The sequence below is a fragment of the Radiomyces spectabilis genome (assembly GCF_025331425.1).
Source record: "Radiomyces spectabilis strain NRRL 2753 chromosome Unknown BYT42scaffold_2, whole genome shotgun sequence".
NCBI classification, from domain to species: Eukaryota; Fungi; Mucoromycota; class Mucoromycetes; order Mucorales; family Radiomycetaceae; genus Radiomyces; species Radiomyces spectabilis.
The window spans coordinates 2,157,951-2,182,731 of NW_026251927.1; the positions used below are offsets into that span (position 1 = coordinate 2,157,951).

Consider the following 24,781-nt stretch of genomic DNA (forward strand, 5'->3'; position numbering starts at 1 on the left):
CAACCCCGGATTTTTTAAAGGTAAAAACTCGAGGTTCTCCGGATTGTGTGTTTCTTTCTTCCTCGGATTGCCGCTTCTAGTTTCACCATGTTCGCTACTCGCCACCTCGCTTCATTGACCCGCTCCATGTCCACCTTGTCGCGTGTTCGTAAGTGGTCATGCCAACCGTGCTCAATGTCACGCGTGAATTCCTCTCAACTAAACTCCCGCTTTTTTTTCTGTAAAGACACCGCCAAGGCTCCCGCTGCCATTGGTCCTTATGGTATGATCGCGAACGCTGATGAACATTGAGAGCATGGACTTACTTACGAAATTGCAACAGCTCAAGCTATCAAGACCAACGGTATGGTGTATACTTCGGGCCAGATCCCTGTTGTCCCTGAAACTGGCAACGTCGTTGAAGGTGGTATTACTGAGCAAACCCGTCAGAGCTTGACCAATTTGTCCGAGGTCTTGAAGGAAGCCGGCTCCGACTTGAACAAGGTCGTCAAGACCACCGTCTTCTTGAAGGATATGAACGATTTCGTCGCCATGAACGAAGTCTACGCTTCGGTAACGTATTTCACTGTCTTTGGATAATTTTTCGGGTGGATTGACAAGTGATATTATTATAGTTCTTCTCTGAGCACCAGCCTGCCCGCAGCGCTGTCCAAGTCGCTCGTTTGCCCAAGGATGTTGCCGTGGAAATTGAATGCGTTGCCTTGACCGATTAGACTATTCCATTGATAGTACACAATTCCCATCACCAAAAGAAAAAAAGGAAAAAAATTCTTTTAAAAAAATAACCGCAAAAAGAAACTTTTAAAATAAACCTTTTACGAGAAGAAAAAATGCTACTGTAATGCTCTGGTTTGCAATGATAATTGAATTGCGTAGCATAATTTATTGATACTTTTTATTACGGTGGATTGATGATGATTACAAGAAGTTGAGACCAAAGCCAAGCTGGAATCCAGGCTGAGCAATATCACCTGTTCTGTGCTGCAAAGGTATACAAAAGTTGGCCTCGACTCTTGCAATAGCGTGAAGGAAGACCAATCCTACACCAGCCGAAGTGCGGGGTTCTTGAGCCAAGGACTCCGCGGTCGCCTTGAAGTTGGTACCTAAAGGAAAACCATCTGATCAGTTACTAGTTCTCCTCATTCTTGCGAATCATGTCCACCCAGTTTACCTTGCGAATGATCAGCAATGTTACCCGCATTTACGAAAGCGTGAAGTTTGATAGGCAACTCGGGTGCGCCAGGGACATCGCTAATTAAGCTGGCACCGGCCGCCCAGTAAGCACCACCGCCCAGTGCGTCATCTAAACCAAAGATTCATTCGCCCTTTTTTCTCATGAATATCAAAAATCCTGCACTTACTGTTGTCTCTTGAGCCAATGCCGCCCATCTTGAATCCTCTCAATGACAAGGGACCGCCGAGATAGAAACGATCAGAAACATTGACACCCTTGTTGTCAAACGCCGTCAAAACACCGGCCTTGGCATGGGTGCTCAAGACGACGCGGAAAGAAGCCTTCTCATCGCCTACAAGTGTCTTGTGGTACTGTCCAATCACTTCTTGCTTCAAGAAGCTGGCATCGCCGCGTTGACCAAGACCAGCGAACTCTTGGAAAACACCAAAGTAATGGCCTGACGTGGGTGCAGCAACACGATCACGCGTATCACAGACAAAAGAGTGGTAAATGGATGATTTCACATTCTCGCCTGATTGAGCACGAACACTAAACGCACGGTCAGCCTGGAGAGACAACCCTTCTTCCTCACTCTCTCACTAACTCACGTTGAAGACGATTTGGTATGTGCAGTGATATCACGATGGGTCAATGCGTACGATAATTCGTGGTGACCGTATTTTGAGCATCCCTGCTACGACGTGAGATTCTGGTTTCTCTCGTTTCAGTATCTGTGGCCAGATCTCCGCTACTTACATTGAATCGGACACCAGCTGCTTTGGACGATTCATCATAAAAGTTGATCATGGAATAGTCCTTCTTTGCGGCGTTGGCAAAGAGACTCACCCGAGCATCAGGAGAGGCATTGATAGGCATACCCACCGAACCCTGAATAACATGTCAATATCAACATCTTTGCTTCTACTGATCTAAGCCTGTAGTTATTTTTTTACCTCAAGAGCGGCTTTGGTACGATTACCGAATGAAAAAGTCGTTTCCACGGTTTCAGCCCCGCCCAAAACATTGCGCACAGCAAGACCACCTTTCTACATGCCAAACGATCGATGAGCTTCATTGCTTGACGTCAGACAAAACGCTTTGCAGCCAAAGAGTTACCAAGTTCATTTCATTGTCGCCAACGCCAAGCGAAGTCAAGAATACAGATTGAGGCTTTTCTTCCATGTTTACGATAACATCGATCGCGTCGTTGACGCTTTGGTTGGTGGCCACGGTGACCTTGATATTCGTGAAAATATCATGGCGCTGCAACTTGCCGGCCATATCTTTAATACAGTCACTAACATTTCCAGCCGTCTTGGCTTCAAAGACTGGACGTGTAATGGCATTCAAGAAGGCTGAACGCGTGCTGGTAGTGCCTAGAATGCCAAGCGAGTGTACTTGAAGAGGAGCATCGGGATGGAGGGGAATCTTTTTGAGACAACAAGAGTAAAGAAACAGATCAGCTTCATATTCACGAGGAAAATAAGGGTTCAAAAACGTACTTGAAAGGTATTCTCGGCTGAAGTAGGTGCGGTCATGGTTATGTAAGGGAAAGGAAAAAAAACACCAAAGGGAACAACACGAACAAGGAAGACAATACCGAAATTGCCACCCCCAGAAATGGCAAAAACACCGACAAAAAAAACTTGGGAAATTCACTTTTTGATCTCCGCATATTACGTCAAGTGCACTTCATGCATGCCGATAATGTTTCGAGTGCGCAATCGCCCTCTTTGCTTTTATTGTGCACTGCACTTGGTTTGAGGCTTCCTCATTCAGATATTAAAACTCGACGTTATCAAAAAAAATACTAAATTTTTTTCTGCAATCACATTGTTCTTTAAGAAAAAGTATAGATAACAAAGAAAGACTACTGTATACGCAAGCTTAAAGCGGCTGAAGCTTGCTAATGTCATGGCTATAAATTTTGTAAATAAACGTAGCAGACAAGGCAAGAAGATCTAATAAAATGGGTCGAAATAAAAGTCAAGCATCGCAGTTGTTGAAGCTTGATCCATGATCTGCCTTTAAAATTTGAAACACCATGTGAGTCAAGGTATATGCACTTTGACACATATCAATATAGAAAATGATTAATTAGTCGACCACTTGTAGCTTCAGCGCCAATGTCTATTCAACCCTGGCCGAAGGTCGTAAACGGCAAAAACTCTCAAGCTCGGGTTCCGCGGTCTGACAAGTACACAATTATTCTTAGGAAACGAACTTGTCTAATATTGGATTACAGAGCCAGCTGAGGACGACTTCCGAGACCTTTGGTTATATCCAATAGCAAAGGCAGAACAAGGTCACGCACGCAAAGAGAAAATTGAAATACCATACAAGCCAAGCGCGCATATGAAAATGACTCAAACGGCGCCAGCCTTGCCAAAACCACCATGGAAAAACGGAGAACAGTATTTTGAAAAATATGGTAAGTAGAAGCATGCATATTTCTGAACTATATTTATTGACTTTTCTAGCAGATGAGTACACGAAACAAACCATCATAATATGGTGAAAATCTTATTCCAAGGTCAAAACCCCGACAATGAAGAATTGTACGGATCCGGATATTTTATCAACAATGACATGTACGATGTTCTTAAGGAACAGCGGCCCAATACCGCTCATTTCTAAACGGCGACAGTTTGGTTTGTGGGTCAATGAAAACAAGGACCATTTCGGCAAACTGCGAAAACAACGAGGGAAGGGACGAGCAAATGCACCGTCGAAGGTAGCAATGATGTCCGATCGCCGGCGCTTGGTGATCTGCGACCAAAGCATAATTACTAGCTAAATTGCGGGTAAGTACTCATTTTTATCTGATAACGATAGGGTGTTAGTAGCTTTTGTTTTTATTAAGTGACGATCGTCCATTTCGAACCGGCAAAGCAAAGAAATGTCGTCTCCGTCTCCCGCTACTTGGGCATGTATTCGTTGCCCCCTGTTTCGGATGTTTTGCAGGCACGGAACCCAAACAGATGATTAACTAGCATCAGAACTGGGAATATCTCAAAGTATCGAGATGGACTTTCGTGGTGTTGGTGGGTGTTCTTACACAAACTAACGTGGGAGCCGCCGGAAAATTCCGTTCTGAATACCGTCAACTCGCGCTCTGCCTGCTCGGCGTTCTTTATGCTAAGAGAATACGAAATGCTGTCTATCCGTTGCAAAGGGCCAGGCCCTTAATTTTATCCCCTTCTGAATAAATTGTTAACACAAAGCTCTTCGTTTTTCCTTTTATTATCTGACCTAAGATCACGTTTTATTGTTGATAAGCATGGGCTTCCATCGGATCGGATCTTGATAACCAACAGATAACTTTCACATCTTCATGTTTTGATTATGTCAAACATACTGCTTTCACCTGTGATGATGGATGAACATCTATCTCAATAAAAAAAAATAAGGCAATACTTTTACCTGACGCTCTTTATTCCAGGACGTTACTTCGAGATGACATCAGACTGCTTGCACCAATGATTCCACTCATCATCTTCCAGACTACATATACCGTAGTCTATACCTGAAGTGTCATTTTCGCAGCAAGATTCAAGATATATTAGATACATGTGTTTGATTTACTTTGAAATTTCCACCGTTGGCGGATTATACTTCCACTACCTTCACCATGGACAGGATATCACTTTTAATCCCTGGTGATGCCAAATAAGAACGGCTGAAATAGAACTTAACGAATATACGCAGAACAACGTCAGCCAGTACATCACGTATTGTTCCCACGAGGATCCAATACTGCATATGCTTAAAGTCAGCAAGTAATCCCTGACGAAGGAATTACGGCATCAAAGCATATTTAGAAGGCAGAGCTAGGAGCCTTATAACCATTCCTATTTACCTGTTTATGTGATTCGGTAGCCATTGATCTCTGTTTATACACGTATACACCACGTACCCCTATGATTCACTGATTTCCTGACGTAACTCATGGAATTTCAGCCTCTTATTTCTATGAATTACTATCCATGCCGGTTTTGCGTAAGCTGTCCTGGACAAACGTTTTCATTGCTTACCTTGCATGTAAAAGGAAACGGCATTGCAAAAGTATACCAGACGGGTGTTCTATTTCTCGACACAGCTGCTCCGCTTTTCACCAAAGCTGTTCCGCATCTCAACAAAGCTGATCCACTTCCCACCAAAGCTGTTCCGTTCCCAACAAAGCTGTTCCCCTTCTCAACAAAGTTGCTTCCCTTCCCAACAAAGAACTGTTACTGTTCACTTTCGTGGTGTGTCACCGATTTCTACCCCCCCCCCAATTTTCTCAGAACCTCTTTTAATTTTAGGTCAGTTATGTTTGGTTTTTCACCAACCGGCGTACCGTTTTCCATTAGCGAACGTATTGTTGTCCATTGACTGGTACGTCATTTTCAGTTGAGCGATTACCATAAACCGTAGCTAAAAACTAGTGTAGCTTTATTGATACAGATACCCTTATATTTCGCCCCGATATGAAGCAGTGAATGACATACCAACAAATCTCCGCTTTGGTTTTCTCTTACAAGGCGCTCAGGTCAAGCCCACTTTTCCTATTTTTTTTTTTTTTTTTTTTTTTTTTTTTTTTTTTTTGCTGGGATTTTTAGTCAGGCAACACTTTGGCTTCTTCATTTTATTTGCCTTTATCTTTTTTACCTTTTTTCCGCCGAAACTGACGAACGCTACAATCCGATATATATTGTTAATACATATATCCCTCCCTGCCATCGAACTGGACCCAACCTACTGACCCCTATTTATGATCGCCTTACCAACGAGCGAAGAAGAAGATTTTAGCATTGTGGGATATCCACTACTTGTCGTATTATCCATTATAGACTGGTGTTCCCAAACAGGAAAGAACTCGTCACGGTGTACATTTTGTTTAGTCATTATTTTACTTCTCTTTATCCTCTTTTTACTCTTGCCATGGCTGTCAGACAATAAAAAACAAACATTGTATCATATACTCTTTACGATGAGTCGATGGTAGAGGCGGATGAGAAGAGATAAATACGTCAAAGTCGATAATACATATTCTATAAGCTTTATTGCTATTCATATTATGAATAAAGGGTCTATGGGGAAGAACAAGCCAGCCGTATGTCGTTTTATAGGCACATCGGATTCTGGGTGCCTCTAACTTAGTGTTTAGCCGGTCGTCGAGCTCCGGTGGCGACCAATGCTTTCACGGTCCAGCCAAAGAGCGCCTCTTTTGCCATGAAGAGGAAAGCCGCCGTGAGGGCGCTCTGCACAAGCTTGCTGGAGATTCCCTTGTACAAACCCTTGACGCCTTCAGCGGCAATGATCTTGCGGAACGCATCCGAAAGCGAGGTATATTGTTCATCTTTCTGTGTTCGGACTTGCATACGAGATCGGATCACGCTAATTCGCTTGGTTAGCACAAAGAAATAGGAAAAAGAGGGTGAATTCAACGAGTGAAAATCTTACAGGTAAGGGTATGTGATGGCGGTGGAAAACATTTTTGTCAAAGCGCCCAGGACGAAAAAGTCGACGCTGGTGAGTTTTCGTTGGATGAGGAGCTTCTTTTTGATTTGTTCAAATAGCGTGAATTGTATAATTGGATTCAGCACCAAAGCCAGGGCCGCTTGAAGACCCGAGTACCATCCTGATAGTCCTTCCTTTTTCAGAATGCTTAACGCCACAGCCAAAGCACTCTTGTCGGCTTCGGCCGACATGGTCTTGTCCTTTAATGATCGGGCGACCGTCATTCGTGTCTTAGATGGTGATCATGGTCAATAAGGATTCAATAAACACTGAAAAGCCAAGAATCCAATGCACTCACATTGACCGTCCAAATGGGATGAGTGACAATGGCCACGGTGATGCCAGCCACCGCTCCCGCTGCCATGGCTTCGGGGATGGTCATAGGAGCCGGCTTCTTCTTGGCCTTTTCAAGCACAGCCTTGAAAGCTTCGTAACAGTAGTAATAGACGCCTACATACGGTGTTTAGTTTGTCCTGGGTTTTGTATGTGCGAGAACCGTGTTATTACCGTTATTTACCGCCATGGCAAACATGCCAGAGCCCAATCCCCTATCTCAACAAGAATATTAGCTCAACTTTTTGACTTTGGCTTTATTTGATTTATATTTTCCCATCTTTACTTACGAATACAATCCTGTCAGGCCCTCGGCTTTCACTACCTTGATGAAAGCATCGATGGTATTCTATACATGGGTTTTTCATTATTAAGTGTGCCTGATGCTTAAAGTATGAATACGGCATACCTTGTACGCTTGACCTTCCGTATTGTCTTTTTGCACTTGAAGACGAGAACTAATAGCCAGCAGCGGATAGGTTACGGCCATTGCAATGACGCCACCACCGGCTCCTGCGAAGAGCAGAAAAAAATGCGCTCGATTTTCAGCAGATGATACAGTTGTTTACGTTGATCGATGATTTACCAGAGAGTGCGTGCGCTACGTTATCGGACATGTGAGCTGAAGATCGGTAAACAGAAAAGAAAATCGGTGAATCATTGAAATGCCATTCAAGATAACTGCTAAATTATCTGGGGCAAGCTAAACCCAGATCCGTCCACAAAATCAATTATAGATCAGTCGCTGTCTTCCATAAACGGCAATCGTTAATGGCAGATCCAACGGGCACCTCTCAACTCGCAGTTTTTCTATTGCCACAGATGAGGCGATATTGAATATGAACGACTTGGACTACCGTCGTTTGTGATAGCTTTTTTGAATGGCTCAAAATGGTTCAGTGGCAACCAGACGAGCGTCAAGTTTGAATCGTTACGGCCCCATTTGTATCACCATTCGATGGCACCAGTACCAAAAAGGGCGATTCTTAGGTTACCGCTGGGGACAAGGACAAGAATCGCGTCTCCACACACTATCATTCAGTGACAGCGGATATACTGGATTTGTTAATTAAATAATGAGTTGCTCAATTATCGTACGATTTTTCTCTTTCATCAAGCAAAACTAGCGCAAAAACAGTAAACAGAGCTGCTACCAGTGGACAAGAAAGTAGAAGCGAGTGCCGTTTTATTCTATGATTGGCTCAAAGAATTACGGTGAAAGAGGATTGATGGGCGCATAAAGTATAAGCGTGAACCTGCAGGTCCACACGGTGACAAAGCTACGATTGAATGAAATTTCTCGTTGCTTCATTCCGTCCCTTGAGACAGCTTGAATAACTGGCAAGTTATGATGATACATGTCGATATCATGATCCATTTTGATGCGTGCTGTATGTATGTCATGGCTTGTAAACTAGAAAGACCTCATGAACAATGGACAAAAAAATCATGCATAAAAGAATAAAGGACCAAAGGATGGCGTCTCTTTTTGAAGGGCAGAATTGTATTGTATTTTGCGCATTCCCAAATAAAGTGGTCTCCGCCCAACTTTATTCAACCATACGTTTGTGCGCACTGTTCCTCTTCCTAGTTGCAACCTGCCATGAATCCAGACCCGCCCACCTCTTCCGCTCCGCGGGAAAGACTAGGCCAGAGCACACGCATATTCTTGGACCATCTTAAACATCATCTTCTTTCCTTACCGTTCGTCACCACCGCCGCTCTCATTGCACCGATCGTCGTAGCTGTGCTTGATCTTGTCGGTCACTTGATCACCGGCACAGGATGGATCTCGCACTTTTGCTCCCTTTACGTCTCTCCGGTCATTCACAGTGGACAAGGTATGACAGGACGAGTAGTTGTTTTCATCTAATTGCTCACTGTACATGTCATTTTTTATAGTACAGCGATTGGTGTTGTATCCCCTTGCACGGCCGAGTCTGTCTCTCACATTTACCAATCTACTGCTGCTGGTTCCTTTTCTTTCCGCCATGGAAAAGAAAAAGGGTTCGCTGAGCATCTTGTGGTTTTGTTTTACCTTGTTCACCATTATTCCAGCCATTATTTATGTCATTGTGGTGGCACTTTATGCATATTCAGCGAGAATGCCGGAGCACTTGGCGCGTTACGGGTGTGCAGGGACGTCGGGCTGGGTGGTCGCACTGGCTGTGTGGTCAACACTCGAGGATGAACAAGAAGATAATCTTCAGGATCGCATGTAAGCACTCTCTCCACTTTCCTATATTCAGTCTTTGTCAGCAAAAAATCAACGAAATCGATGCATTACAGGTTATTTGGCGCGATTCGTCTACCGGCGAAAATCATCCCTGGCCTCATTATCTTGTTTTACTTTTTCCTTGTTCCCGATACATCCCTTCTGCTTCACTTGTCTAATGCAGGTATCGCTTATCTATGTAAGTCCATCAAGGGAAATATCGCCATTCGAATGCCATGCTAAACCATATTTTCTGCCGTCCAGTGGCCATGAAACGATTGCCGCCATTTTTAGTTCTGTCTGCCGAAACGTGCCGTCGATACGAGGAAAATGGGATGATGAATCGATTTGTTCATTGTCGAGGTTATATCTCTGTGGATGGAAGTGAACAAAGCGGGTACTTGCCAATCTCAACAACCAGCAGTACAATGCCTGGCACATCCTCCTCTGGACAAAATGCTTCCACAAGCCCCTCCTTCCCGGGCGCAGGAAGACGGTTAGGCGAATAGTGTCCCAATGAGTCGAGTTTCATTTTTATTGTTCATACATGTATCTACTTTTATCCTTTCCCCCGAAAAAAGTCACCGAGATTTATACATATTTCATGTGTTGATGACTCTAAAAGCTTTATTCAACTTTTTCTTCTTCTGGATTGGTGGGCGGAGCCCATGGAATACCGACTTGTTGAAGCACCTCCATGAGATTGGGATGAGATTGCAATGCTTCCAACTGTTCCTGCTTCTTCACTAGTAAAAGTCCCGCAAATGCCAGCGAATTCAGAGAGAGCTCAATATCTTGACCATCAAAGGGGATCACCGCAATTTCTTTGCTTCGAGGGACCATCATCATAAAGTCTTCGGTCAAGATAAAGTTGTACGACATGTCCATTGGATTCGCGTTCTCGCGCATTTGTTGAAACATGTTGTCCAATAACCCGAAAAACATCTGCCCAAGATAATCCGTCAAAATGTCCTTGTCAGATGTGCTGTCGATGAATGCACGATCCAGAGGTGTAATAACGTGAACAAACGGTAATGCCGACATGGTATAAATTTGACCTGTTAATAACCCCAGTTAATCATCCTTGATCCACTTTCTGATGTGGGTAGAAATTGACTTGCCTGCTTTTTTATCCTGCATCTTGGTGTAGAGAGCTAAAATGGGCGGCTGGGCACCGCTGTCCTTCAGCGGCATCAATTGCACATGTTTGTGACGTTGGCTGTGATTTCCATCAAGGCAAAAAAAAATAAAAAAAATATTGAGTTGTCTGAATAGCGTGCTGTTATATACACAGCATTTAATACCTTGCTCCCGAGCATGGGCCACAGTTATAGAATGCCACGGCGCGATTCGGACCGTAGGCCGACCGCATGACGCGCCACGTCTCATACAAGTCCTCAGGAAACGGTGGTTCTTTCTGATCCTTGAATTCTGTTCAGACATCCTATTAACCCCATCATGCAGAGATTCGCCACCAGGATAACCATGGACTTACCTTTGGTAACGACGAGTAAGTGCTGTGGGACGACGCAAAACTTGTTCAAGAGGATACGGTGATGGTCGGTTTCTTCAACGATAAGAGGCGAGGCCGGATTTTCAAAAGGATTCGGCTTACTATCCGACTTTTCCGCCGCACCGCCTTGGGGCTTTTTGCCGAGATGAGGTGCATAGGTGATTTCGAACTGGACAAGTCATGCATATATAAGTTCGGCTGTGTGTTGCGTGAGACAGTACAATAACGCCATGCGAAGCTTACATTAACACCTCCTACTTCCTTTCGAACTTTGGACGCTTCGGTAAACTGAACATCACCGGACGCCAAGGCATCGTTAAATTTTTGCTGTACGAGTTGCTCCATTAGGCTGAAAAAAGAAAAAAGTGCTTTGTCCGAGTTTAGAAGACAGGCTGTCGAAAAAGAGGCGCCAAAGTAGGGCATCGGTGCTTTTCCTTTATTGAAACTCCGAATTCACTTTTTTTGTCTCCTGGCGTCATTGAACAATCATCGACACGTTTTCCATGGCTACGATGACACCGTATTTACACTCAATACCCCATATGGAGCCTTTTGTAAGAAATAAACCAGACTTTGCTTGGATCCTTGTCAGTAAACAAGTATTTTTTTTTTCAAGTTCCTCTTTTTGTCCCGCCATCGGAAGATGTTTCACCCTTGTCTCTTACATCCACTTGAAGAGTTGTTTGAAAAAGGCCCATGAAAAGGGCGCGGATTCCATTTTATTGCACCTCCGAGCACTTGATGAAAGATGTAGACATAGTCCATCGAAACAGGGTGAGGATGCTTTCTGGCTGCGGTATGGTTTCCCAACAGTCACGCCTCCGCGCCACCGACCGTCGATCAAGAAACTGTTTCATAATACAAGCGCTCTCCTCCCATTATTGGCTACCTTTTTTCTTTTATCTTCTTCTGGCCTTTTGACCCAAACTATCATAAAAAACATCACAGCCACCGTGGGCCAGAGATTGCGATTCTGCCTTTCAATGACGAATGACATGCGGCTGACATGCGCGTTGAATTGTGACATGTGTGTATATGAATCAGTGAACGTCTCGCATGCTCGCAAGGGTCCGATTCTCAAGTTGTTTCTGTGTCTCTCTTTTTGACGTTTCAAATTCTAGGAACCTGGTAAACCAAAAAAAAAAAAAAAAAGGCATGGTCTATTTCAAGCCACATTGTGAAGCGATAACAAGCGAGGTGTTTGCCAAAAAGAAGAAGAGAAAGGAAGAAAAAAAAGTGAAAAATCTATGCTGATGAATGTATGTAAAGAGCCGGAGAGTAAGAACAGGTAGGGTAGTGAAGATAACCAAATGGATGAACAAGTATAAATAGAAAATATTGCAAGATATAGTAGGGAATTCCCAAAAAAATAGATGTTTTTTGTGTTCTCTCTCTCTAGTAATCGATCACTTTGTAAGGTCTACCGGTGTGATCGATGAATTTGTCCCAGTACGCGTCGATATCAAAGGTGAAATGATAGTTGCCGCCAAAGTCGGTTTCCAGGTGATTGGGATCGATACACTGCTCCAAATGCACCCAAGCATTGGTGGTCGCACTGGTGTCGTCCTTGCCTTCCTTATCCTTGTCGTACACGAATTTAATTTTATCCTTGGTGACAGGATCCATAAAAGGAGAAATCAGTTTGAAAGTAGCAAAGAAGAACCAAGGAGCTAAGCACAAGAAATAAACGTGTGAGTCCAACAATGATCAACATCCAAGGAAGAATGAACTCGAGGAGAGAGTCCATTGTTATTGTTGTTGTTTTTTCCAGGTACTGGAAACTTACATTTGACGACAAAGGCGATGCCGAGACGTTCGGGGTAATGGTTGCCGAGGATATCGAGGAACTTTTTGCAAGTGGCGACACTGGGATTATGCGAAGCGGAGGAATCCTTAAAGTCGACAATAATAGCGAGGTTCTCCACCTTGTCCGGCATCAATCGGATTCCGCGCTCCAAACTGAAGACGATGTTTTTAATTTGACGGTCACCATCCTTGGAATTTTGTAATCGTGGTCTCATAATCCAAATAGGTCGTCCGCATTTGTCAAACCCGTTGAAGTACATCTTTCCTGTCTCTGACTACATTTACCAGATGCCTCAGTTTACTCGTCTTTTTCGTTTTGGAACGTCCGTCGTAAAAACAAGTCCGGTTCTCCCCTGATACCTACCTCTGGACGAATGTAGTCGGGATCAATTTCATCGGGTCGATAATCCCGGCGCCATTTCACACTATTCTCCAGCATGTTTTTCGCCGCCTAATTTGAACCAATCCTCAGTTTAACCAAAAAATCCGGGAATCTCATTTGATGCCAAGCTTTCCGAACTGCCTAAATACCATCCCCCGCTGCCCGCCTTACCTCATAATCCCACTTTCTCGCACGCATGTACCGTTTCAGCGTACCATCGGTCAAGAAGCCTTTCTCGTTGGGATAGTATTCGTGGGTTTCGGGAAGCATGATGCTCTCCATGTACTCGCGCAATTTTTGTAGCTTTTCCTGTTGCGCTTCGTCCAGTGTAGCCGGTGGTACCGGAGAGTAATCGGCGGGCGGTGAGAGTATCGGTTCCTTAGTTACCGGCCCATGGTCCACCGTGAGTGATGAAGGTTTCTTTTCACTCGCATTGGAGCTGGATTTTGAACGGAAAATGTTCATCATATTGCAATCTTTTTACTTTACACGAGGAATCAAGCAAGTGATCTAAAAGGAGAACCCGAAGGAAAAGGAAACTAAAATAGTGTGAAAGAGAAAGAAGAAAGGGGAGATGATGAGAGAAAAAAATATAAAAAAAATAGATAGGGAAATTTCATCAAGACAAATGAACGCATTTCCTTTTATGGGCAATAAAAAAGGAAAGGATGGGCAAGAAATTGCCGGTGCGCGGGAAATAAAAGGGCCGGTGGTCATTGATTGGAGAATGGGACCGATGGATCGCTCAGTAGTGTGTTTCAAAAAAAAATAAAGGCTATTCAAAGAGTAGTAAAAAATAGTGATCTATTTGAATCTTGTCCTAGTAACATCATGTATCTCTTGGAATGGTCGTTTTAGCTCATCTCTGAATTGTCATGGCAATAATCAATCTAACATATTGGGTATCGTAGCCAGCCATATAAAAAAAAAAAAAAAAAAAAAAAAAACCAGAAAAAAAACAACTCTTTATAGTTCCACTGGGTTTATCCAGGGAAACCAGGGCGCTGAATTTGAAAAAAAAAAATATTACTGCGCACTCTTTTCCAGAAAAGAAATTCGCGTAGGCGGAAATGAATCCATCTGGTCCGATGCAAATTTGCTGCAACGTCCAATTTGATGGTGTACTCCCTTGGCATGTTTTTGGGAGTCGACAAGACCATTTTTATTTGAGGATGGTGTTAAAAAAAGGAAAAGATGATGGTAAATATTATAGGCCATGGAGATCATACAAAGGAAGGCGTACGCCGATGGTACTGGCCACGAAAAAAGAAGCGAGTATGCGAGAGAGGTTGTGGAGACATACCTGTTCGAGAAGCAGACGCAGAGCTAGATTGTTTTCTGCAATAAAGCGCCTTTGATTTTAATATCGAGGCCGCAGCCGTGGGGTTGGCTCGGCCCTTGTTCCCATTACAACAGGCCTCTGCTGAGTCGCGCCTAGCCATCACTGTTTTGAGGCAATATGACCAAAGCCCGTCGGTATGGATGGGAGGCCAGTCGGTAAAGTGGCCTCTGGGACGTAAATGAAGGTTTGCGAGATTCCATACTGTCACGGCGAACTACGGCAAAAACTTCTGCTATATGTCGCAGTCGCTGCTAGCCAATACAACAATCACTCAGTGAATACAAGGGAAGGAGATAGTTTCTATATAGTCATTATTTACTCGTAGATGCTCGAATTCATGCCAAAGTGCTTTGCACTTTCTTGTGAAAGACGATAACCGTCATCGTCCTTTGTCATCAATGATCCGACATATCATTTGCGTACACGTCTTGTTTCTTCTTCGTCAGGGACAGGAGAAGGAGCTCGTCGCTCTGTCTGGGTACTGGGATCGATGAACTGATCAATGCATTTCGCAAGGACACCCAGACAAAAGGGCTGATTTTTCTTCAGTAACTCGGTCAGTGGCGGGCTATCCTTGCGTATTCTCGTATGAACCGTCAATAATACCCAGCCTTTCCCAAGAACGTGTGTATGCCGCCATTGGAGTCTGGTGGTTTCCGCAGCTGATATACGCGAGGAGAATCCGAGATCAAACTGACATTTTGAATCAAATGCCAGTTGCTATGCTGTATCCCAAGAAGGTTTCTTGATATAGATCTTTACCGCCTTTGATATCTCTTCAGAGTCGATTATCAACGTTGAAGACGTGGGGCCGACGTTGGCAGGGCTTCTTCGGCCAATGAGCGAGTTCGGCCATACATCTCCACGCAATTGACTAGTGTTGACTTTCGGCAATAGACTGTCGACAAGAATCATCCCCGCAAGAAGTCTTGAGCATGCGTATCGCATCTGCGGTGACATTGTCCAATGCTTGTTTAGGAAGATCGCGTTTGCGTCATTCATTTCAGCGTATTCGTTCTTCAAAATCTGTGGTGCGTATGATCCGGAAACGATGGAGCTGAAGAGAGATGCCGAGATGGAGATTTCGGTCGGATGTGTCAGCTTTCTCTTTTTCGGTGCAATGGGTGACACAACTGCTTCGCACAGATCCATATTCTTCAAGTTCTGTTCGTGTGTCAACCCATTTTCTTCTCGGGAAGCAGACCACAGAATGCTATCGGTCGAAGGTGGTACGCTTTCATGATTGTGAGCAATCGGGTCTGCTCTTCAGGATTCCAGTTTGTAGCCCTGCAGACGTATAATATGGCATGGGTACTCTGGTACCGTGCATGGAATAAAGCTCCAGTCCATTTGAGGCAACGGCAAAATCTTGAAACTTTGGCATCGACATCGAACCTTATTTTTTATATTAGTGGATCGGTACGATTGATTTTCGCACATCCAAGATGGTAAGTTTTGCTGGTGGGTTGTGTTTCCAGCAGCACAACGCGACGATGTTCGCTTATTTGTATCGCCATTGCGCAACTTGTCCAAGTCGTTCAGAAAGTCGTTCACCTAAGCATGGGTGGGTGGAAGGGGTAAGTTTCTCGGAATGAACTTATGTGCAACCCATGATTTATCTATGCCTTCTGACTTCTTTACTGCTGACGCTTGACGATGACTTCGGACTCTCCGTCACCGCCCGTCTCCTCTTCAGACATACAATAGAGTTGGGAGACGTTTATCATCAGATGAAACCTCTCCAATCCAGTTCTATCTGTTGTCCTCGAAAACGCACGTTCGACGCCGCGATTTCTAAAGCGCATATTAGGGTTGGATGCATGGAATAGTTATGGAATTGTTGCTACTTACACTGTTCAGGCGAGTGTGTCGCCGTTTCACAGTATTCGCCTGGTTTTTCCTGGCTTTGTCCAACTTGGATATATGTTTATGATTGCTGAAGTAGTTCTTGATGATCTTCTTCAACGCAGGCGCAAAGGCTGGTGAATTGCCGAGTGTTTCTGGCAACTCTTCCTTGCGGGCAAGGACTCGGTTCCGTAGTTTTCTTGTGAATGCCAAGTTATGCGAGGCATTTACGCCAACTTCGAAGTTTGAAAGCTTCGCCATCTTCTTCCAACTCATCGATATGTCACGCAGCAAGGACTTGTAGAAGAACATGAGTGATATGTTCAAATAAAGCTTGATGATGGTATTATTCACGGATAAACTGCTATTGAGTTTGGTAACAGTTCCATCCACGGTCGGAAGCGGGTGTTTGCACTTTCGCGTTGAGCAACGGACGAATGGCAGCAGTATTTTCTGTCAACTGTTCCATGGTTTGCATCCGTTCATCAAAACCTAGTTGGATCACTCGCTGTCGCTAGTTTATAGCCTGAACCATCTGGACACGAGTTCAAAAGTGGAAAGGTTGGTCGTTTGAGTTAAAGTCTGCTGGCCACGCGTCTCATCCAAGTTGGCGACGTTTTGAGTCTTCAAAAAAGATGACGGAACCAAAAAATTACCTTTTTATACAGCAGCCAGGACAAATTGATTTTTCGTAAAAGACGAATTTACTTTCTGAAAAACGTGGACTAGTAATCTTTATTTTTTTTGAAATTCAGCGTCGCCTTTTCATGGAGTGCAAATGGGCAAAGCCAGGGGGTCGCATCCAACCTCCCGGACAAAGCAGTCACCCAAACAACTTTCGGGCCAAGTGTATTATTTTTTTTTTTTTGGCTCGCCTTTGAACCTACCCGTTCTCCTCTCATCTGTCCCTTTGAGACAACGTATATAATGTTGAGAAGTGCTGCTCGTGTCGCACGCCCTGCGCTTGCTGCTTTTGCCAAATCCTCTCCAGCTGTGAGTACTATTGACTGCCCGTTTTACTCTCCTTTTTGTATTTTTTCGCCCACCATCCCCAACGCGACATTACGCTCTCCCTTCAACCATTTGACCCCAACCTCGAAAAACTCGACTTGACATTGATTATCGTCTTGGTCTTTTTTCTTTGATAGGTCCGCGTCAACCTTGGCGCTGCTTCTGCTGCTTTGAGACAGTATGCTACTGCCAAGCCCTCGACTTCCGAGGTGTCCTCCATTCTCGAGCAACGCATTCTCGGTTCTTCCTCTGAAGTCGATCTTCAGGAGACCGGTCGTGTCTTGTCCATTGGTGACGGTATCGCCCGTGTTTACGGTTTGAAGAACTGCCAGGCTGAAGAAATGGTGGAATTCTCCAGCGGTCTCAAGGTAATGATCCTTTGAAAAAACAGCTTACTGCAATTTAAAAAAAAAATTTACGGGTTGAATCTAACTGTGTCATTTTTACAACTTAAATGTAGGGTATGGCTCTTAACTTGGAAGCTGACAATGTCGGTATTGTCGTTTTCGGTAACGATCGTTTGATCAAGGAGGGTGATACCGTGAAGCGTACTGGTGCTATTGTCGACGTACCGATCGGTCCCGGTATCCTCGGCCGTGTCGTCGATGCTTTGGGTAACCCCATCGATGGTAAGGGTCCTCTCGAGACCGTTGGCCGTTCCCGTGTGCAGGTCAAGGCTCCCGGTATTTTGCCCCGTCACTCCGTCAACGAGCCCATGCAGACTGGTATCAAGTCTGTCGATTCCATGGTTCCCATCGGTCGTGGTCAGCGTGAATTGATTATCGGTGATCGTCAGACCGGTAAGACCGCCGTCGCCCTCGATACCATTCTTAACCAGAAGAACTGGAACAACGGTAACGACGAGTCCAAGAAGTTGTACTGTATCTACGTCGCTGTCGGTCAGAAGCGTTCCACTGTTGCTCAGCTCGTCCGTACCCTCGAAGAGAACGACGCCATGAAGTACACCATTGTCGTCGCTGCTACCGCTTCCGAAGCCGCTCCCCTTCAGTACCTCGCTCCTTTCTCCGGTGCTGCTTTGGGTGAATGGTTCCGTGACAACGGTCGTCACTCTTTGATCATCTATGACGATTTGTCCAAGCAGGCTGTGGCCTACCGTCAAATGTCCCTTTTGCTTCGTCGTCCTCCCGGTCGTGAAGCCTACCCTGGTGACGTTTTCTACCTCCACTCCCGTTTGTTGGAACGTGCTGCCAAGATGAACAAGGATTTCGGTTATGGTTCCATGACCGCTCTTCCCATCATTGAAACCCAGGGTGGTGATGTGTCTGCTTACATTCCTACCAACGTCATTTCCATTACCGATGGTCAGATTTTCTTGGAAGCCGAACTTTTCTTCAAGGGTATCCGTCCCTCCATTAACGTCGGTCTTTCCGTGTCCCGTGTCGGTTCCGCCGCTCAGACCAAGGCCATGAAGCAGGTCGCTGGTTCCTTGAAACTTTTCTTGGCTCAGTACCGTGAAGTCGCTGCTTTCGCTCAGTTCGGTTCCGATTTGGATGCCTCCACTCAGTTCTTGTTGAACCGTGGTGCCCGTCTTACTGAATTGTTGAAGCAACCTCAGTACTCTCCCTTGCCCATCCAAGTCCAAGTTCCCATTGTGTTCGCTGGTGTCAACGGTTTCCTTGACAAGATCCCCGTCAACAAGGTCGTCGACTGGGAAAAGGACTTTATCAGCCACATCCAATCCGAGCAAGGTGCCGTTCTTGATGAAATCCGTACCCAGGGTGTCCTCTCCAAGGATCTTGAAGGCAAGCTCCGCACCATCTGCGAGAACCACTGCAAGACCTTTTACTAAACTTAGATGTTGAATGAGCGATCTCTTGGATTGCCAGACAAAACAACCAGTTTTTTTTTTAATTATTTTTTTTGTATAAAAAGAAAAAAATTGTCAAATAAAATGAGCATCCTCTTCGGATAAACACTGACGATTTCACCATGTCTTTCTTTTTTCTTAGCATGTTCATCTTCCATACAACTTCAAAAAAGTCTTACGAGTTCTTCATGCAAATGACCCGGATAATAGGGCTTCGATCCGGGAATAGGATTAGTCGTTTCGTTTCATTGGTTGGACCAGGCTGTAAACCAGATAAAAATTACAACCGCTTATGCGACACGCCACGATCGAGTTTTTTCTGTTGTGCATCATCCGTTATTGACAATTGATCACACGAGGTGTAGTTTTGTGTCACATCAAATGCATGAATTGCGCTAAATAAACGACATGATGGACTCATAAGCATCACATCGTAAGCTAGCCCACTTCTATTTGATCTATCGATGAAATGGATAGTCCACCTCTTTCTTCCCACCAATGACCCTTTTTCTTTTATTGTAACGGATAATGTATTGCATCATGATGAACGATTTGTAAATTGTATTTAGACTTTGCCTTTTTTTTTTCTTGGATCGAGCAATTAGGGATAAAGACTTTGTTATTGGTAGGTTTTGCTTGGTTTGATGGCATTGTAAACGTCAAGCATCCTATCTCGGGCGAAACTGTGAAGCATGGGAGGCAAGGAGGAAAGGACAAAGGCAGTAACGAATTGGAACCACGGCATACCAATAACAGGTAAATTGGCTTCCAAGCCTTTTCGAATATGCGATGCAATAACGGCAGGCTTGGTGTAAAAGAATTCGGCTACATTCAGTGATTCCGTCATGTTGGTCAAGATGAGTCCGGGACAAATCACGCTGACGTGAATATTGGATGCTTTTCCAAGTGTACGAAGATCACGCGCATAGCTTAATAAGGCCGCTTTTGTAAGATCATAGTAAATGACGTCTGGCACGCCCATAAAGCCTGCGATTAAAAAAAAGGAAATTACGGCATATGAATATTTATGATTGAACCTTGATCATTGCCATATACTCACCATAGATAGAAGACACTACTGTTGGATTTTTAATAAAACATGGCGTGTTGGTTAACCAGTGGTTGGCTGATTGAACAATAAATCATTTACCTGCTATTTGTCCCCCTCGACGTCTACGATGCATGGCTCGGAAGACAGTATCTGCTCCGGCGATGGCTCCCAGGATGTTTGTGTTCACTATCGTCTCGCATTTATTGTCTGGAATAAGAGGCGTCGTTTCGACCACCATGCCAGCGTTGGCGATGAAAAGATCAATGGGCGATTGTTCGGTGCGGTCCTCGAAAAAGTTTATCAAATCCTCCGTCTTGCTCACGTCGATCGAAGCAATCTCGACGTCCACCGCGCCTAGTTGACGGCATTTCGATGACACCGTCTGCAATTTATCTACAACAGTTGAATGTTACGGTGGGGATACCATTGAGATTTTTTCATCGTGTAGCCACTGACTTTGGTTGCGAGCAATGAGAATTAAGCGAACTTTTTGTTTTGCGTATTCATAGGCAATTGCTTCGCCAATACCAGTGCTATAAAATATGTGCATCAGTTGTCAAGGCAAAATGCGGTCGACCAGATGTGCTTTTCCAGTTTCTTTACCTTGCGCCTGTAATGGCGACCACTTTAGGTTTGAGCAAACTTTTTGTGCCCGGGAGGAGGGCAGTGAGGAGGGTGAAAAATAGACTCCATCCATAAATGACGGTACTTGCGGCATACACAGCGACCATGAGTGCACTGAGAACTAGTTCTTTGAAGCATTGCTTCAGTTTCCAATAATTCACCACCATAACTGTTGTCTTTGGATAGAAAGAAAGAAATACGCTGTATTCGAGGACGAGAAGAACAAAAGCATCAAAGGAGAAACATTGGTTTCTTTTTCCTATAAACAGTGTCATTCTACGTCATGGTGAACGCGCGCCGCGTATCTCGTGTTTTAGTGGCATGATCGATCTGAGCCCAACATCTCCCTGTTGTCTTGTTTCATTCCTGATTTTATGCATCAAGAAAATAGCTTGCGTTATTGCCTGACAGCTAAAGCATTGTATGCTGGTGACTCTTCAGCTTGCCAGACACACACATATGCACACAGATAGACACACGCGCGATACATGTATTTGTTTGCTTTCACGGAGAATCGTGTCTTTGGCGCGGATTCAACAAGCTGATCCGAAAAAAGCGCGTGTCGATAAAAATAGCAACATTTGCATGCGACTCTTCCCAAACTATTTCCAGCATTTTCAAGACTAAAAAGAAAACAACCCGTTGCATTACATAATGAAATACAGTACATGCCAAAGCTTGGACATTTTGTATATGTACAAATAGATGAAAAAAAAAAGGGAAACCGGGAAGAAGGGAAATAAATGAAACGGAGAAAGAAAAGAAAGAAGAAGATAACAAGAGCAAACTATCTATGATCTGTGGGCAGTGATGCTCTTACAAATTTTGGCTTATTGAAAGTGCCTCTTCAATTTTTCGTCTTCTCTTTTTCTTTTTCCCCCGTTCAAACTTTGGATGGAACCGGCTTTTAAATGGGCGGCGACAAACGGGCGGTGGATGGAGCGGGAGAGGTAGGGTTGGTGGAAGATGTATTGAGAGTCTGACCAGCGAGCTTTTTGCCTTTGAGCATATTTTTCAGTGCACGCAAAGCAAAGACGGTTAAACCGATCCCGGCCCAATCTTCATCATGAAGATCCCGAAGATCACCGACGGTCATAATATCCTGATTTTTCAGCTTATTGATCCATTCATGCGCCTTTTCCTCACTTCGATGAGCAGCAACAGCACAATCACGAACAAAGATATCGATATCCGTATCATCGGAATATTCTGTCAATTTCAACATGAAGTAACCAAAAGTCAGTATCGCACGTCGATGATCCCCATAGACCTATTTTTTTTTTTTACCTTCCAAAATACGGGACATCAAAGCATCACGCGCCGCAGGTGACATCGTATCCTCCAGTTTTCGTGCCGATTCGGGTTCAACAGCTGTGGTGGGTTCGGACATGCGAACTGGGTCGTCTGCGACGGCATGCTTTAAGGAAGTATCCACATTCAGATCGTCAGGACGGGGATGATGATGGTGTGGTGGAGGCGGAGGTGGAGGAGACCCAGCGTTGGAAAGGGGAACGGTCGGTGTGGACGAAGGATGTGGAGAAGAGGTTACTTTGTGTGATTCGTGAAGATCAGGCAAGTGAACGCCACTCGCATCCTGCATTTCCTTTAAATTGCGCAAAGCATCTCGATACCGGCTCTCTGCTGCACGCGCACGGGATTCATATCCATCACACTTGTTTTCCACTTCAAGAACGTGTTCGGCGGCACGCTCCAATTCCTGTCGAGTCCTTTCCAATTCAGACCTTATATCACTTTCACGTCGCCACACCGATTGCCGCACTTGTTCTGCTTGCTCGGATTCAGTGGGTTTCTCGATATCGCGAAGAATTCGATTGATTTCTTTGGTAATATGATGTTGATATCTTTCGGGTAGCACTTGCTCCTCGATCTGCCTCATTGGTTAAAAAAACTTTTTTTTGGAACATTGCATTAAAAATTTTGGCTTACCATTTCTCGAACGACTTGTTCAGCTGTATCGGTTTCCTAGAAAACAACAGATAGGTTGATACAATGTCCTTTTTTTTGGGTGGGGTGGAGGGGGGGGAGAAGAGTCGAGGTTGTACTAACCACATTAAAGTCGAATTTGACAGACAGTTTATCCATTCCTTTAAAGACGACCTGCAAAGTCAAGTGGACGTGAGCAGGATCGGCCGCTAAAAGAACGACATCAGGCTCCACCGCCAAAAAGGAATGTTCAAGAATTTCCTGAGCAGACATTCTAAAAAAAACATCCTACAAGTCAGCATGCGTGATGTCCACCCCTCATATATTTTTCCATTCTTTACCTTTCATCCTCAGGGCCTAGACAGTTTTCGATCACGGTCAAAACTTCGGGACTCTGGACTCTTTGAAGAGATGCAGGTTTAATACCCTAAGATTCAATGTTTCATGAGCGAGGGGGGCAAGTGACCACACGATCAAGCAACGTGAGATGACGACTTACAGCTGAAACTTTCTTATAGATTTGGGCGGCATTTCGGCATTCGCCGTAAGGATATTCTCCCGTCACCATTTCGAGCAAACACATGCCAAAGGCGTAGATATCGACCTTTTCGTTGTAACCTTGCTCTTCATACATTTCGGGAGCCATGAATTCCGGGGTACCAATAATGGTGTATTTTTTGCCCATTTTCATTTCGGCAGTGCCCATATCACCAATCTTGACTTCACCATGGGCACCGTTGATAAAGATGTTGTCGCATTTGATATCGCGATGAATAATGGGTGGGTTATAGCCGTGAAGGTAAGCGAGACCTTTCAAGATTTGACGGGACCAGCGTTTCACGATCTTGATATTGGGCAAGCTTAGTTTCCGGATATATTCACGTAGTGTTCCCGAGGTCATCAATTCCGTGATAAAAACAAACTCGTTCTTCTGATACCAGGCATCATGGAAAGCAATGATATTAGGATGTCGCACAGACTTGAGGATTTCAATCTCATGTTCCATTTCTTTGTTGTCCGGTGATTGCATCGTCTACGAAAAAACCAACAAGTTTTTAAAAAGATTGAATCCATGATGGGTCCGGTTTGACCTTTTTTTTTCATGTATTTACCTGCATGGTATTCCATGCGACTTCATAGCCTTCTTCCCGATCAATCGCCTTGTAAACGACTTTGTAAGCACCTTTGCCAAGAAGTGTGTTGAGTCGTACATAACGTTCGTTGGGCGAGGTTTCCACGACCTTTTCGGCATCGTGGGATCGGGATTGATCGATAATCTCACTGGTGTGCGACATTGACAATCCACCATACTGATCGGCAGTGCGTGGTTGGAAGGATGACGATTTCTTGGTAGGGTAACCGCTGAAAGCAGGGTCAGGTTCGTTATCCAAGGCGTTCAAAACCGTCGACTGCTGTGATGGGTCAAAGTGTTGACTTAGTGGAGCGTAGTAATTTCGATAATTATCAGCTTCTTCGTCATAAGCTGACTCATCAAAGCCGGCTTGTTGTTGTTGTTGCTGTTGCTGCCGTTGTTGTGAGTCTGCCATGGTGACTTTGGGGGATCAAGTAGACGTTGGCAAGAGATAAATAATGAAGAACAGTGGCTTTTTAGTTGTGATAGCTGGTAAGTGATAGTGGTTGCGGGTGCAAGTGACGAAAAGAGTGTGCCTGACCGTGAGATAGTCAGGCTGTGGAGTTTAAAGAACACCACACAACGACAGTGATGTTTTCACGAAAAGAAAAGAAATAATGATAAAAGAAAAAAAGTAACAAGAAAAAAATGTATTTCAAAAAAAGCAACGTTTATGCTTTTTTTTTTCAATGAAAACGGGTTTGAGCAACAGTGAAAGGGAAAAATACAAAAAAAAGTACGAGGAAAGAAAAAAAAAAGTCTGTAATAATGCCAATTTTCGCGAAAATTTTCGATTGGATGGAAACCGGGGGTTATTTTACATGTCGCATATTATGAAAAAAAAGTCCGGCCCGACCAGTTCCAACTTTCAACAAACCGACCCGAAAAGTGGCTCAGTGACTACGTCATTCATCCATTGCCTTTTTTGGATATTTATGGTGTGGGGACGGTTTGAAGCTCTACGGGTTTTTTCAAGGTCAGCACGAATGGGACGGCCCATGGATCATTCCTTTTTGAAGAGAAGGTTTTTCATCGAATGATACCGTAGAAAACTCTTTGTAAGAACGATGCGCTGAAAC

General features: G+C 44.3%; 10 protein-coding genes across 10 annotated transcripts; 4 read left to right on the forward strand and 6 right to left on the reverse strand.

Moving 5' to 3' along the window:
• Positions 1–48: 48 nt before the first annotated feature.
• BYT42DRAFT_557351 (endoribonuclease L-PSP) lies at positions 49–835 on the forward strand. Its single transcript, XM_051566881.1, has 4 exons — positions 49–148; positions 227–262; positions 323–552; positions 615–835. Exons 1-4 carry the CDS (start codon positions 88–90, stop codon positions 711–713), a joined length of 426 nt encoding a protein of 141 aa, XP_051427517.1. The 5' UTR covers positions 49–87; the 3' UTR covers positions 714–835.
• BYT42DRAFT_557353 (surface antigen-domain-containing protein) lies at positions 836–2,772 on the reverse strand. The gene is made up of 8 exons (XM_051566882.1): positions 2,677–2,772; positions 2,291–2,602; positions 2,128–2,220; positions 1,931–2,062; positions 1,783–1,865; positions 1,362–1,723; positions 1,172–1,303; positions 836–1,103 (listed from the first exon to the last, which is right to left on the reverse strand). The coding sequence occupies exons 1-8, from the start codon at positions 2,710–2,712 to the stop codon at positions 919–921; spliced, it is 1,335 nt and encodes a 444-aa protein (XP_051427518.1). The 5' UTR covers positions 2,713–2,772; the 3' UTR covers positions 836–918.
• Positions 2,773–5,041: 2,269 nt separating this feature from the next.
• On the forward strand, positions 5,042–5,712 carry BYT42DRAFT_557356 (uncharacterized protein). The gene is made up of 2 exons (XM_051566883.1): positions 5,042–5,551; positions 5,607–5,712. The coding sequence occupies exon 1, from the start codon at positions 5,123–5,125 to the stop codon at positions 5,546–5,548; it is 426 nt and encodes a 141-aa protein (XP_051427519.1). The 5' UTR covers positions 5,042–5,122; the 3' UTR covers positions 5,549–5,551; positions 5,607–5,712.
• A 387-nt stretch (positions 5,713–6,099) lies between these two features.
• BYT42DRAFT_557359 (mitochondrial carrier domain-containing protein) lies at positions 6,100–7,661 on the reverse strand. The gene is made up of 7 exons (XM_051566884.1): positions 7,596–7,661; positions 7,419–7,522; positions 7,300–7,358; positions 7,184–7,224; positions 6,975–7,126; positions 6,620–6,906; positions 6,100–6,553 (listed from the first exon to the last, which is right to left on the reverse strand). The coding sequence occupies exons 1-7, from the start codon at positions 7,624–7,626 to the stop codon at positions 6,313–6,315; spliced, it is 915 nt and encodes a 304-aa protein (XP_051427520.1). The 5' UTR covers positions 7,627–7,661; the 3' UTR covers positions 6,100–6,312.
• Positions 7,662–8,612: 951 nt separating this feature from the next.
• On the forward strand, positions 8,613–9,733 carry BYT42DRAFT_610790 (uncharacterized protein; the record flags this gene model as incomplete). Its single annotated transcript, XM_051571428.1, has 4 exons — positions 8,613–8,850; positions 8,912–9,227; positions 9,299–9,423; positions 9,489–9,733. 4 exons carry the CDS (start codon positions 8,613–8,615, stop codon positions 9,731–9,733), a joined length of 924 nt encoding a protein of 307 aa, XP_051427521.1.
• An 87-nt stretch (positions 9,734–9,820) lies between these two features.
• On the reverse strand, positions 9,821–11,202 carry BYT42DRAFT_642025 (HIT-like domain-containing protein). The gene is made up of 5 exons (XM_051572569.1): positions 10,981–11,202; positions 10,720–10,906; positions 10,529–10,655; positions 10,346–10,443; positions 9,821–10,282 (listed from the first exon to the last, which is right to left on the reverse strand). The coding sequence occupies exons 1-5, from the start codon at positions 11,158–11,160 to the stop codon at positions 9,852–9,854; spliced, it is 1,023 nt and encodes a 340-aa protein (XP_051427522.1). The 5' UTR covers positions 11,161–11,202; the 3' UTR covers positions 9,821–9,851.
• A 930-nt stretch (positions 11,203–12,132) lies between these two features.
• Positions 12,133–13,390, reverse strand: BYT42DRAFT_490451 (CRAL-TRIO domain-containing protein; the record flags this gene model as incomplete). The annotated part of the gene is made up of 5 exons (XM_051564004.1): positions 12,133–12,292; positions 12,329–12,407; positions 12,524–12,818; positions 12,908–12,994; positions 13,097–13,390. The coding sequence occupies 5 exons, from the start codon at positions 13,388–13,390 to the stop codon at positions 12,133–12,135; spliced, it is 915 nt and encodes a 304-aa protein (XP_051427523.1).
• A 3,873-nt stretch (positions 13,391–17,263) lies between these two features.
• Positions 17,264–18,933, forward strand: BYT42DRAFT_489084 (ATP synthase subunit alpha; the record flags this gene model as incomplete). Its single annotated transcript, XM_051563911.1, has 2 exons — positions 17,264–17,491; positions 17,584–18,933. Coding segments are annotated over 2 exons (1,578 nt in total), but the record flags the coding sequence as incomplete, so codon positions are not given.
• A 462-nt stretch (positions 18,934–19,395) lies between these two features.
• BYT42DRAFT_557381 (uncharacterized protein) lies at positions 19,396–20,937 on the reverse strand. The gene is made up of 5 exons (XM_051566885.1): positions 20,606–20,937; positions 20,459–20,535; positions 20,102–20,395; positions 20,012–20,029; positions 19,396–19,938 (listed from the first exon to the last, which is right to left on the reverse strand). The coding sequence occupies exons 1-5, from the start codon at positions 20,899–20,901 to the stop codon at positions 19,571–19,573; spliced, it is 1,053 nt and encodes a 350-aa protein (XP_051427525.1). The 5' UTR covers positions 20,902–20,937; the 3' UTR covers positions 19,396–19,570.
• Positions 20,938–21,896: 959 nt separating this feature from the next.
• Positions 21,897–23,865, reverse strand: BYT42DRAFT_489461 (kinase-like domain-containing protein; the record flags this gene model as incomplete). The annotated part of the gene is made up of 6 exons (XM_051563943.1): positions 21,897–22,514; positions 22,574–22,609; positions 22,694–22,844; positions 22,912–22,997; positions 23,070–23,603; positions 23,683–23,865. The coding sequence occupies 6 exons, from the start codon at positions 23,863–23,865 to the stop codon at positions 21,897–21,899; spliced, it is 1,608 nt and encodes a 535-aa protein (XP_051427526.1).
• Between the last annotated feature and the right edge of the window lie 916 nt (positions 23,866–24,781).

What these genes read in the sequence shown, in the direction of transcription:
- BYT42DRAFT_557351 (XM_051566881.1), top strand. Translation starts at nt 88, where the DNA reads ATGTTCGCTACTCGCCACCTCGCTTCATTGACCCGCTCCATGTCCACC. An exon ending in GTCCACCTTGTCGCGTGTTC is followed by an intron (nt 149 to 226) that starts GTAAGTGGTCAT and finishes TTTTCTGTAAAG; the next exon opens with ACACCGCCAAGGCTCCCGCT. An exon ending in TGAACGAAGTCTACGCTTCG is followed by an intron (nt 553 to 614) that starts GTAACGTATTTC and finishes ATATTATTATAG; the next exon opens with TTCTTCTCTGAGCACCAGCC.
- BYT42DRAFT_557353 (XM_051566882.1), bottom strand. Translation starts at nt 2,712, where the DNA reads ATGACCGCACCTACTTCAGCCGAGAATACCTTTCAA. An exon ending in CAGCTGGTGTCCGATTCAAT is followed by an intron (nt 1,866 to 1,930) that starts GTAAGTAGCGGA and finishes ACGTCGTAGCAG; the next exon opens with GGATGCTCAAAATACGGTCA. An exon ending in CATTGCTGATCATTCGCAAG is followed by an intron (nt 1,104 to 1,171) that starts GTAAACTGGGTG and finishes GTTTTCCTTTAG; the next exon opens with GTACCAACTTCAAGGCGACC.
- BYT42DRAFT_557356 (XM_051566883.1), top strand. Translation starts at nt 5,123, where the DNA reads ATGGAATTTCAGCCTCTTATTTCTATGAATTACTATCCATGCCGGTTT.
- BYT42DRAFT_557359 (XM_051566884.1), bottom strand. Translation starts at nt 7,626, where the DNA reads ATGTCCGATAACGTAGCGCACGCACTCTCTG. An exon ending in CGTAGCGCACGCACTCTCTG is followed by an intron (nt 7,523 to 7,595) that starts GTAAATCATCGA and finishes TGCTCTTCGCAG; the next exon opens with GAGCCGGTGGTGGCGTCATT. An exon ending in GCCATCACATACCCTTACCT is followed by an intron (nt 6,554 to 6,619) that starts GTAAGATTTTCA and finishes CAAGCGAATTAG; the next exon opens with CGTGATCCGATCTCGTATGC.
- BYT42DRAFT_642025 (XM_051572569.1), bottom strand. Translation starts at nt 11,160, where the DNA reads ATGCCCTACTTTGGCGCCTCTTTTTCGACAGCCTGTCTTCTAAACTCG. An exon ending in AGGAAGTAGGAGGTGTTAAT is followed by an intron (nt 10,907 to 10,980) that starts GTAAGCTTCGCA and finishes TGACTTGTCCAG; the next exon opens with TTCGAAATCACCTATGCACC. An exon ending in GGCCCATGCTCGGGAGCAAG is followed by an intron (nt 10,444 to 10,528) that starts GTATTAAATGCT and finishes TGGAAATCACAG; the next exon opens with CCAACGTCACAAACATGTGC.
- BYT42DRAFT_557381 (XM_051566885.1), bottom strand. Translation starts at nt 20,901, where the DNA reads ATGACACTGTTTATAGGAAAAAGAAACCAATGTTTCTCCTTTGATGCT. An exon ending in GTCGCCATTACAGGCGCAAG is followed by an intron (nt 20,536 to 20,605) that starts GTAAAGAAACTG and finishes CATATTTTATAG; the next exon opens with CACTGGTATTGGCGAAGCAA. An exon ending in TCTCATTGCTCGCAACCAAA is followed by an intron (nt 20,396 to 20,458) that starts GTCAGTGGCTAC and finishes CAACTGTTGTAG; the next exon opens with ATAAATTGCAGACGGTGTCA.